This window comes from Pan paniscus, chromosome 18 (assembly GCF_029289425.2).
Source record: "Pan paniscus chromosome 18, NHGRI_mPanPan1-v2.0_pri, whole genome shotgun sequence".
Taxonomy (NCBI): Eukaryota; Metazoa; Chordata; class Mammalia; order Primates; family Hominidae; genus Pan; species Pan paniscus.
The window spans coordinates 48,970,147-48,982,346 of NC_073267.2; the positions used below are offsets into that span (position 1 = coordinate 48,970,147).

The 12,200-nt window shown below is 51.0% G+C and overlaps 1 protein-coding gene across 1 annotated transcript in view; it reads left to right on the plus strand.

Moving 5' to 3' along the window:
* Positions 1 to 8,247, plus strand: part of LOC117978492 (rho GTPase-activating protein 23-like) — a 30,057-nt gene extending 21,810 nt beyond the window's left edge. Inside the window, 3 exon segments of the mRNA XM_063598083.1 lie at positions 491 to 616; positions 6,860 to 6,901; positions 7,489 to 8,247. Of these exon segments, the coding sequence (XP_063454153.1) occupies positions 491 to 616; positions 6,860 to 6,901; positions 7,489 to 7,860 (540 nt within the window). The 3' untranslated portion in view covers positions 7,861 to 8,247.
* Positions 8,248 to 12,200: the final 3,953 nt, after the last annotated feature.

The following is a 12,200-nucleotide window of genomic DNA, read 5'->3' on the forward strand; positions in this document are numbered from 1 at the left end:
TGTTTTTTGTTTGTTTTTTTGAGACGAAGTCTCACTCTGCCACTCAGGCTGCAGTGCCTTGGCACGATCTCGGCTCACTGCAACCTTCACCTCCCGGGTTCAAGCAATTCTCCTGCCTCAGCCTCCCGAGTAGCTGGGATTACAGGCACCTGGAAGTGATCAGATTTTTTCCCAGGCCTAAAATAACCCCTGGGACCTCCAACATGTTTCCTACTGCAGGGTCTCCCACTGCTGGCACTGACCACTCAGGGCTGCCCTGTATAGGTGTGCAGGTTGGGCACTGCTCATGGCTGCTGGGCCTGGGGATGAAAGGGGCTGAAATCTAGCCTGTGCTCTACTCATCAAGCATCTCCATGCCCATACAAGGGGGTGTCCACCCTCTAAGCTGGGGACCGGTGAGGATGTAGTTGGGGACAGAGGCCTTAGCGGCCAGAGTGAGGGAGGACTGAGTTCAGGATGTTGACAGTGACCTGCTTTCCCTGCTGCCCAGATGGAACCCCGGAACCTGGCCCTGGTCTTTGGGCCGGCACTGGTGAGGACGTCTGAGGACAACATGACAGACATGGTGACCCACATGCCTGACCGCTACAAGATCATGGAGACACTGACCCAGCACGTAAGCCCCTGTTCCGGGGGTCACCCAGCAGCCCCTGGGGCCCAGGCCATGTTCCTCTGAGCCCCTCACTCTTGCTCAGCCTGGCAGGGTGTGCCCCAGGAAGGGCTCGACAGCTTTAGAGCATGCTGCTAGGGTGGTATATACTCCTCCAAAGCCATGGGCTGCATTTCAAGGCAAGGCAGGAATGGATCCTGGAATCCTTGCTGCCCTGGGATGTTGTGTCCCCAGCAGGAGAGTCAAGAGGCCCCTGAGCATCCAAGATGCCTGGGAAAGGCAGAAGAGGAGGAAGGGCAGGGAAGGTGCTACTGGTGGAGGGCGGAAGGGGCAGCTTCAGAAGGTGGCACCTGGAGAGGTGTCCTGGCAGACACGAGCAGACGGGGGCCAAGGTCTGGCCTGACATCAGGAGGCCCCGGCTCTAGTGACTTTCCCTGCTGGCCCCACTGAGGTTTTGGGGAGGTAGTGGTGATGTCCATGGTAACAAGGGGTGGATGGGGCAAGGCACAGGGCCTTGGCCTGAGGCAGGATCCTGCACCAGTGCTTGGCATGTACTGGGCTGGCCACCTCCCTTCTCATGGCTTCCTGGATGCCAACAGCCCTGGTCCTGTAGGTTCTTGTTACTGTGCATGGGCGGAGGAGAACCCAGAGTGGCCAGCAGAGGGCGCAGGAGGCCTTGGTCTTCCAGAGCCCAACCCTAAGGCAGCACTGCCACCTTCTGGGGCACACACAGATGTCATTATGAATCATAGATTTTCCATTTCCAATTCTTGTTACAGCCCACAGAGGATGAGAACAGAGCCCCTCCTGCCAGGGGAAATGACTGGCAGCTGGTCAGAGTAAGGGAAGCCTCAGTCCCAAGCCCCCTAGACACTTTAGGGAAGGAAAGCTGGGCCCTATCACCCTCATTTTACAGAGGAGGAAACAGGCTCAGAGAGGCAAAGCAACTTGCTCATGGTCACACAGCTAATAAGTGGCAGCCCAAGATTTCAAGCCAGATCTGACTGACCAAAGCCTGTGTTTTCCTCCTGCTATCAACCCAAAGGCCAGACTCCTAGATCCCTCCTTGAGCTGGCTTGGGACAGAGGGAGGGGGCCAGGGTAAGGATGCGAGGTGGTGGGCAGCTGAGCCATGTTAACAGCCTTGCTTGCCCATCTCCTCCTTCACTGCATGCTCAGGGCTCCGAGCCACAGGAGGGAGCATCACAGCCTGCTGCATCCGGACACTGGGAACACCACTCCAGAGCTGTCTGGGAGGCCAGGGCTGCCCTGCAGTGTCGGGGATCCTGGTGAGGCCTTGGGAAAGCTTAGCTCTCCAGGGCACCAGGGAGCCCCGGAACCTCCCAGGAGGGTGTGTTTTGGGGGCAGCAGCAGGGAAGAGTGGGTGTCTGGCCCTGTGCTCCTGGAGAAGCCCCTGGAAGCCCAAGGTCTGAGGTCAGCTGAGGTGTCAGGAACTGCAGCCTTCAGGGAGGAAGGAGGCCAAAGCCCCAAGGGGGAGTCCCTGCTCTGGGCAGGGTGGAGAAGGCGGAGTTTGTCTCATTTAGCACTGACACTAGCGCCTGGCACACAGTGGATACTCAGTGTTTGTGGAGTATAAATGAATGAGTAAATTGCTAATTGAGGTTATATCAGGCTGGGCTTTTCTTTCTCTTTCTTTCTCTCTCTTTCTTTTTGCTTTCTGGATTTTTTTTTTTTTGATAAAGTCAGTCTGTCGCCCACACTGGAGTGCAGTGGGCAAATATGGCCCACTTCCAGGCTCAGGCGATCCTGCCATCTCAGCCTCCTGAGTAGCTGGGACTAGAGATGCCACCACCACACCAACTGGCTAATTTTTGTATTCTTTTGTAGAGATGAGGTCTTACTATGTTGCCAGGGCTAGTCTTGAACTCCTGGACTCAAGCGATCCTCCCATCTTGGCCTTCCAAAGTGCTGGGATTACAGGTGTGAGCCATCACGCCCGGCCAGGCTGGGCTTTTCTACTCAGAGATTCATTCCCGAGAGCTAACTGAGCTAGTGTCCTTCCCTTCACTGCCTCCTTGGCATTTGAATGTAACCAGCCCTGGATGATTGTCAGGGGAATGAGCCACCCACTCTGCAAGCCCTGAAAGCCTGCCCACCCAAGCGTGCCAGCTCTGTCTAGCCCAGAGGCTCCATAGCCAGGGCAGTGCTGCTGTCACTTGGGGCACCCAGACCAGTCTTCAGGTCGGAAAGAGGGTGGCAACTGAGGGGTAAAGAGGAACAGAGACTTGCCCAGGGCCACGCAGCAAGATAATGGCAGAGCAGAGAGGAGAGCAAACCTGGATGTCTGATCTTGCAGCGGGCAAGTTGCCAGGAGCCTCTACCTATGTTTACGAAGTCAAGTGGAACCCAAACAAAGATCACCCAGGGCATTTGCTCAGGGACTCACTCAGCAAAGGCAGTGATACCTAATGTTTCTCAGCCTCAGCACTAGTGACCACTGAGGTCCAGATAAGTCTTTATTGTGGGAGGCTGTTCTGTGTGTTATAGGACATTTAGCAGCATCGCTGGCTTCTACCTGCTGGATGCTGGGAATATCACTCTAGTTGTCACAATCAAAAATGTCTCCAGACATTGCCAAGTGCCCCCTGGGGTGGGGGATTGACGGCAGTGGCTCTGGGGCCAGCCTGCTCCTATGTGCTGTGTGGCCTTGGACAAGTTCCTTACCTGCTGTGCCTCAGTCTCCACACCTGTAAAGTAGAGATGACAATACTGTTTACCTCACATTGTTGTGAATGTCTGCTAAAGCACTCACGGCGGTGCCTGGCAGGACCTAAGTGTTGTGTGAGAACTGACTGTCATCCTCTTCCTCGTGGTCATTATTCCACGCCAGAGACAGATCCCCGTGCTGGGAACACGGAGGTGAATGGGAGCCTGCTCAGAAGGAATATTGCCAGCGGGTGTGGTGGTGCGTGTCTGTGGTCTCAACTACTTGGGGGGCTGAGGTGGGAGGCTGCAGTGAGCCGAGATTGCAACACTGCACTCCAGCCTGGGTGACAGAGTGAGACCCTGCCAAACACACATAAAAAAAATCCATAAAATGATGTTTCTCATTCATTTATTCATTTAATAATGTTTATCAGAGTAAGAGCTGTGTCTCTTTTTGCTCTGGGCTATGTCCAAGGAAGCCCCACAGAAGGACCCACCCTGCCCCTGGGTGCAGGGCTGGGGTCATAGTCATGGAGTTCTTGAACTGCCTTAGAGGACCATGATGAGAACTTAGCCAGGCAGAGCAGGGAGAAAGGGCATCCCAGGCGGAAAGAACAGCATGTGCAGAAACAGGGTGGCAGGAACTAGTGTGGATTCCTCTTGAGAGCCGTGGCCACCCGGGCACTTCCTGTAGACGCTGTGGCTTGCAGAGTACTTCTGGGCACCTTCCAATCTGAGTTAACAGCTGGCTTCTTTGGGCCGATCCTCAAGCTCCCCCTGGTCAGCCTGTCTCTGGAAGCCGCACTTTTGAATAACAGTAGCTGACATCTATTATACATTAACAACGTGCTGCACTCAACGTCTTCCATACAGTATTTCATCTCAATCCTCCTCAGGCCTAGAAGGAGGTACTCACATCATGCCCGTTTTAGAGATAAGTAAATAGACTTACAGAGGGAAAGTAACTTGGCTAAGGTGAACTCAAACCAAGATAACTGACTCCAGAGCTTCCATTTTTCTTTTTCTTTTCTTTTCTTTTTTTTTTTTTGAGACAGAGTCTCACTCTGTCACCCAGGCTGGAGTGCAACAGCGTGGTCTCCACTCACTGCAGGCTCCGGCTCCTGGGCTCAAGTGATCCACCTCAGCACCCCCAAGTAGCTGGGATTATGGGCACACGCCATCATGCCGGGCTAATTTTTGTATTTTTAGTAGAGCTGGGGTTTCACCCTGTTGGCCAGGCTGGTATTGAACTCCTGACCTCAGCTGATGCACCTGCCTCAGCCTCCCAAAGTGCTGGGACTACAGGTGTGAGCCACTGTGCCCTGCCAGAGCTTGCATTTTTCTTATCTTCCTTCGCTCTCTTCTCTTCTGTCTCTTTCTTGTTTCCCTTCTGGCCTTCCTGTGCTGTTTGATTTAATCACATGTCAGACCTTGAGCAATAATAACTGAGGCTCATGGCGCATGCTCAGGCAAGTCCCCTTGTTTCCCCTCTTCATTTCCCTAGGTGCCCACTCTTAATAGGCTAATATGTGTCCTTCCAGGACACCTTCCACTTATTGTAAATGCATGGCTATCCTTAAATATATATAATATTCTTTGTGTGTTTTAAGTCTACATAATGAGATTATAAATTGCCTGTTCCTGTTCTTTCATAGGTGTTGAGGGGGGTAAAGGGTAATTGCCTTAATTTTTATTCATTTATTTTTTTTGAAATGGAGTTTCACTCTTGTTGTCCAGGCTGGAGTACAGTGGTGCGACGTCAGCTCACTGCAACTTCTGCCTCCCGGGTTCAAGTGATTCCCCCACCTCACCCTCCCGAGTAGCTGGGATTACAGGTGCGCACAACCATGCCCAGCTAATTTTTATATTTTTTGGAGAGATGGGGTTTCACCATGTTGGCCAGGTTGGTCTCAAACTCCTGACCTCAGGTGATCCACCCACCTCAGCCTCCCAAAGTGCTGGGATTACAGGTGTGAGTCACTGCACCCAGCCTGTCACTGTCAATTTCTAATGCTTATCAGTTTCTGTGTCTTCCTTCCACCACATCTAAAGGCCAAAAGTGGTGGGTGCAGTGGCTCATGCTTGTAATCCCAAAATCTACAATTTTTTTTTAATTAGCTGTGCAAGGTTGCACATGCCTGTAGTCCCAGCTATTCAGGAGGCTGAGGTGGGAGAATCTCTTGAGCCCAGGAGTTCAAGGGTACAGTGAGCTAGGATCATGCCACAGCATTCCAACCTGGATAACAGCGAGAGACCCTATCTCAAAAATAAATTAATAAATACAATAAAAGCCAAAAGTGCCTTAGTTATTTCTTGGAGCTTGCCGAAGTCCATCTCTTTACTTGCTCAAGTATTCAGTTAAGAGAGTCTTTGTGTAATAAATTTTCTGCTGTCTCAGGATAGTTTTATTTCAAGGCCAGGTGTGGTGGCTCCAGAGAGCAGGAGGTTCACTTAAGGGGTGATTAAAACAATCTGTGGTATGCCTGTAATCCCAGCACTTTGGGAGGTGGAGGTGGGTGGATCACTTGAGGTCAGGAGTTGAGACCAGTCTGGCCAACATGACGAAACCCCATCTCTACTAAAAATACAAAAATTATCCAGGCGTGTTGGCATGCACCTGTAATCCCAGCTACTTGGGAGGCTGAAGCCAGAGAATCACTTGAACACAGGAGGCAGAGGTTGCAGTGAGCCAAGATTGCACCACTGCACTCCAGCCTGGGTGACAGAGTGAGATTCTGTTGGAAAAAAAAAAAAAGAATAGCTTTATTTTACATTCTCATTTTTTTAAATGAGAGTTTAGCAGGGTACAAAATTCTAGGTTCCTTCAACACATCAAAACTTACTTTCTTTTCTTGTCTTCTTGTGTCTTGCTGCTGAAAGTTCCAAGTACCTGTGATACGTGTTCACTTATAAGCAATCTGGATTTTTTTTTTCAGAAAACTTAGAATTTTATCTTCAAGATTCTCAAATTTTACAAAATATATTAAACTGTGGGGGTCTTTATTTTGTCTCTTGTTTGGCCTTTATGAGAAAGCTCTCGCCTCCTGCCCCTCAGGAAACCTCCAACACCTTTCTCCTGTCATTTTCCTTTTCTGGGTTGAGTACGTGACACCCCTGTTGTCAGTGTGGCACCCAAGGGTGGCAGGTGGCGTGGGGCATGCTCGGCTGTCGCAGCCATGGACCTGGCCAACACTAACGGCACTGGTGCCTCCCTGCCCTCCGGCTCGCTGTGGGGAGTATACCATAGGGGTGTGCCCAGGACAGTGTTTAGAGAAAAGCAAGTAAAAGTGAAGCTCTCCTTAAGCCTATCTCTCGTCTGAGGTGGCCGCTCCCACTCACTGCCGTGTCTCCTCCCACACTGGGTTCCCACCTTTTCTCTCCCCCAGGGCTTTTCATAGTCTGTGGAGTCAGGTTTTAGCGTCCATCAAGCTCCCTCTGAGCCCTCTTTTGCAGCCCCGCCACCCTGGGGTTTGTTGAGAGAGAGGCGCCCCTTGCCGCCTGAGTGGGTCCTCTGGAATGAGCAGGTGGAAGAGACTCTTCTTTCCCATGCTGATTTCATCCCTTCCTTTTGTCTTCTCTGCAGTCAGACTGGTTCTTCAGTGACGAAGAGGACAAGGGAGAGAGAGTAAGTGATGCTGTGGGCTGGGCTGGCATGGGGGCTGGTCTGGGGTGAGCCCCAGTCCTTGGGGGTGGGGCAGGCAGCGAGACTTAAGCTGGGGAAGGTGTCTGTCCTTGAGGCTTCCCTCAAGTCTGATGGAGGAAACACAGACCCTCTCCTCAGGAGCCCCTAGTCTGATAGAGAAGCACAAAGCTTGCCTTCAGGAATCCCCAGTCTAAATGGGGGAGATATAGGCCTTGCTCAGAGGGAACCCAATTCAGGAGTAAAGGCAGCTCCTGCCCTCCAGGCTACTGAGAAGGACTTAGGTTGGAGGAGTTCCAGTCTAGTGCGGGAGACACAGCTCCTGCCCCTAGCTGAAGGGGCCGCTCTGGCCTTCATGGTTCTGAGATGTTGAGGAAGGCACAAAGCTGTCTAACAGGGGACATGTAGGAATCATCCTCAAGAGCACCCGGCTGATGAGGGAGACGGTCCCTGCCCCAGTGAGCCCGGTCTGATGGAGGAGACACGGCCTCTGTCATCAGGGCACACCCCTCTGGGGGGTCGGCAGCCCAGCATCCGAGGGCATGCCAGCTGACCCCTTCTCCTGTTCGCAGACCCCTGTGGGCAGCAAGGAGCCTCAGGCAGTGCCCAACATTGAGTACCTCCTGCCCAACATTGGCAGGACAGTGCCCCCTGGCGACCCAGGGTCAGGTGAGCGCAGGGGCCTGGGAGTGGGGAGGCGGGAGGGTGGACACTGCATTCCTGAGGGTCCCAGATGCCTGGCCAGATGCCCAGCTTCCCTGTGCCACCCCAGTGGGGCCCTCCCCTGCCAGCCACCATGGAGATGGGGCTGTTGGGGGCCTTCTCCCTCCCTGGGGAAGTCCAGCTTGCCCCGTGCCCACCTCCTGTCTGTGCAGCTGCCCCGCCCCAGGCAGGGTCAGAGCTTTGTTCCCCCTCTCTCACTGGTTTCTTTCCTCAGCCTTTAATTTCTCATGGGCTGGCTGTGTCCCTCTGGGCATGTTCCTCTTTTTAATTTTTCTTCCTTTTCTCCTTGCACCCCCCACCTCTCCCTCCTCCTCTCCCCGTGCTCTCCTCCTACCCCTTTCTCTTCTCCTCCCCCTCCCCTCCTCCAGTGGACCCATTGGAGATTTAAAGGGTACAGTGCAGTGTCGCGGCCTCGGTCCCTAACAGTGGCGGGTGATTATAAGAAGGCTGGGTGGGCACAGAGGCAGGCAGAATGTCCCGGACTGTGAGGACCCCACACTGACATGCCAGTTACCCCTGCTTGTTATCCACTTACCCCAGCAGTCCATGTCCCTCCCATCCTAGAGCCCCTTCTCAGGAGGAAGGAGGCACTCACTGGGCCCAGGGCCCTCCCCATTGCCTGGACACCTGGGCATCGAATTGCTGCCCTTCTGCAGTGCCACAGACCTTGTGGCCTCTCTTTGCCTAGTCTCACCACTGCTAGTCATCCCGGCTGGGGACCGACACTCTCTGGAGACCAGCGATGCCACGCCCAGAAGCTTCTCTTTATCTCTAACTCCTGCCTCAGTCACCCCAATGGGCCGCCTCCTCCTGCTTAAGAAACCGGGGCCCTAAGTCCTGTTTGCAGGGCCTGTGGCCCTCTCATGGCAGAGGACAGATGATTTACATGCTCAGAGACAGATGAGGGCCACTCCCTTTGTGGCTGCAGCCACTGACTCCTCCCCCCGCCATTGTTGTCCCTCCCTTTAGTTTTAGCATTTCTGTTTGTCTCTGACAGAGGCACACAGGAGCTCCCTAGTCACCAGAGGCAGGCTCAGGAGGGGCCAGAAGACATGGGGGTGGGATGGCAGAGAGGGACCCCATGTCTCTTCTAATCACCCGCCGCCCCCCGCGCCCCGTGTGTCGTGTGTGGTCGCCCATCTTGCTTTTCTCACCTTGTGCAGGGGGAGGGGTCCGGAGAGGGGGGCATCTAACTTGCCTGCCAGAGAGTGTGGATTAACCACACCAGCCCACTACCCTGTGGGACCCCAGGAGGCCCTTGGACCAACCTGCTCCCTCTCTAGCCTTGGAGAGGACCCACCAGGACGTGTTTCTGGTTCCTTCTCCACCCCAGTGATATTAAGGGAGTGGGACCCAAGTCCCATAGAAATCATGCTTTTAGTCTCCTTCATAACTGGGTAATAACTGGGGACCCTGCCCATGAGGCAGGGTGACCCCAGGTCTGGAGGTGGAACCTATCAAGGCTCTAATCACCAGCCCACTCCACCTCCTGCTTCCCACCCATTTCATTTCTGCCCTTTTATCCATTATTCATGTCGTCCCTCTTCTTTGTTGTGTGCTCGGGGGTGGATGTAGGGCACCCACCTCTCTGTGCACTGTGTGGTCTCCATTTCTCCAGAGCATCTGTGATGTGCTGTGTTTCACTGTGGTGGTTTCCATGGACTGCACCTGATATTTGGCATTTTCTCTCCAGTGCTTCAGAGTAACAGGGACGGGCGGGGAAGGGGAGAGGAACTAGGCTCAAAGACAATGCCCCCTTGCCCTTAGCCATCGGTAAATGAGGGGCCAGTGGCTGGCAGCCTGATGTCACTTCCTGCCTCTAGAGGAAGTGGCAATTAACATCATTTTCTGCTCCATCCCTTTCCCATAGATGGACATCAGAGGTCCATCATACTCCTAGGGCCTGGGGAGATCTCATGTTTCAGAATTCCCTGGTTTCTGAAGCCTTTGAGGAGAGGAATTGTGTGCATAAGACTCAACTTTCTTTTTCCCTGATGCAACTTTCATTTTTTTTTCTGTCTTTCACCAACAGATTCTACCACCTGTAGTTCAGTCAAGTCCAAGGTACGTATGAAGGCAATTCTGAAGGCTTGATCCCTGTACAAGCCAGCCCACTTTGGTTTTTGTTCAAGGGAATTGAGGGAATGGCAATTGGACCGTGGGGAAAGTTGATGGTCCCTGGGAGGGAAGGCAGGAGGTACCGAGTGCCCAAGGTAAGCTGAGAAGTTGCTTACCTTGGCAGTGTTTGGTGAGGCATCTGCTGTAGTAGAAGGACCTGGCCTGGGAGTTATGTCGCTAGGAGGCAATGTCACTCAGTAGTTAGAAGCACAGACTCTGGAGTCAGACAGTCCTGGGTTTGAGTTCTGGCTCCACCATTTAGTAGTTTTGGACATTGGGCAAGTTACTTAACCACTTTCTGATCCTTAGCTTCCTCATCTATAAAATGGGAATATCAGTAAATCTGTGGGGTGCTATAATAAATAAAACAGATATCCTTTAAGGTCTTTGGAGAGCCTAAAGCAAGCAGAAGGAAATAAAGAGAGGAGCAGAAATCCATGAAATTGAAAACAGTTGAAGAAAAGCAATGAAACCAAAAGCTGGTTCTTTGAAAAAAAATCAATGAAATTGATAAACCTCTAGCCAGACTAACAGAATAAAAAGAAAGATGGCACAGATCATCAGTATTAGGGATGAAAGAGGGACATCACTACAGACCCCTAAGTTATTTTTTATTTTTTATTTATTTATTTTTTTGAGATGGAGTCTTGCTCTGTCACCCAGGCTGGAGTGCAGTGGCACCATCTCGGCTCACTGCAAGCTCCGCCTCCTGGGTTCACACCATTCTCCTGCCTCAGCCTCCTGAGTAGCTGGGACTACAGGTGCCCACCATCACGTCCAGCTAATTTTTTGTATTTTTAGTGGAGACGGGGTTTCACCAGGTTGGCCAGGATGGTCTTGATCTCCTGACCTCATGATCTGCCCCCCTTGGCCTCCCAAAGTGCTGGGATTACAGGCGTGAGTCACCAAGCCTGGCTATAGATGCCTAAGTTATTGAATTTATGGGCATAAAGTTGCCCATAAATTCAATAACTTAGATGAAATAGACCAATTCTTTGAAAGATTCAGACTGCCAAAACTCACTTAAGAAAAAATAGATAACCTGAATAGTCCTATACCTCCTAAAGAAATTGAATATGTAATTTAAAACCCCCCAACAATGAAAACTTCAGGACCAGATGGCTTCACTGTTAAATTCTACCAAATATTTAAGGAATTTTTTAAATTTTTAAACAATTTACTTTAATAATTTTAAAATATTCTAAATAGAAAATAGTATAATTTTAAATGTTGATATATTTAAATAGTTATTTAAATATTTGAATTATTTAAATGTTATTTAAATAGTTATTTAAGAAATAATACCAATTCTCCACTATCTCTTTTGGAAGATAAAAGAGGGTGGCTGGGCACCATGGCTCACACCTGTAATCCTAGCACTTTGGGAGGCTGAGGTCAGATCTTGAGATCAAGAGTTAAAGACCAGCCTGGCCAACGTGGTGAAACCCCATCTCTACTAAAAATACAAAAAAAAATAGCTGGGTGTGGTGGCATGCACCTGTAATCCCAGCTACTCAGGAGGCTGAAGCAGGATAATTGCTTGAACCTGGGAAGAGGAGGTTGCAGTGAGCCGAGGTCGTGCCACTGCACTCCAGCCTGCGTGACAGAGCGAGACTCCGTCTCAAAAAAAAGAAAGGAAAATAGAAGAGGAAGAAACACTTTCCAACTCATTTATGAGGCCAGCATTACCCTGATACCAAAACCTAACAATGCTTTTGAAAAAGATAGGGCTAATTCATATGATAATATCACAAATACTTGTTGAATGTCTACTTTATATCAGTACTGTGCTGGGTACTGAAAATATAAATAATGAGCCAAACAGATAGGTTCCTGCCCTCACAAAGCTTATCTTCTACTGAGAGACAGACACTAAGCTAATGAAGAAATAGACTATCTGTCTGGCAGGTTTGGAGGCACAGTGGAGGCAGAAACCAGATGGAATGAGCTAATAAAGTGAGGGAGGGAAGAGCGCATACATAGACCACTCTTGTGAGAAGTCTGATTGTGAAGAGATATTTACAGAACAAAAATGGGAAAATATGTGGCTTGAGGGAAACTTTCATTAAAAGATGAAAGCAGCCAGGCATGGTGGCTCATGCCTGTAATCCCAACACATTTGGAGGCCGAGGCAGGAGGATCCCTTGAGCCCAGGAGTCCGAGACCAGCCTGGAAAACATAGTGAGACCTCAACTCTACAAAAAATGCAAAAGTAACCAGGCATGGTGGGGCATGCCTGTAGTCCCAGCTACTTGGGAGGCTGAGGCAGGAAGATCATTTGAGCCTGGGAGGTTGAGGCTGCAGTGATGAGCCATGATCATGCCACTGCAGTCCAGCCTGGGCAACAGAGCAAGACCCTATCTCAAAAACAAGCAAACAAACAAAAAAAGACAAAAGCACATATTTACTTGCCAATGGGAATGATCCAGGTGACCAGGTGAGA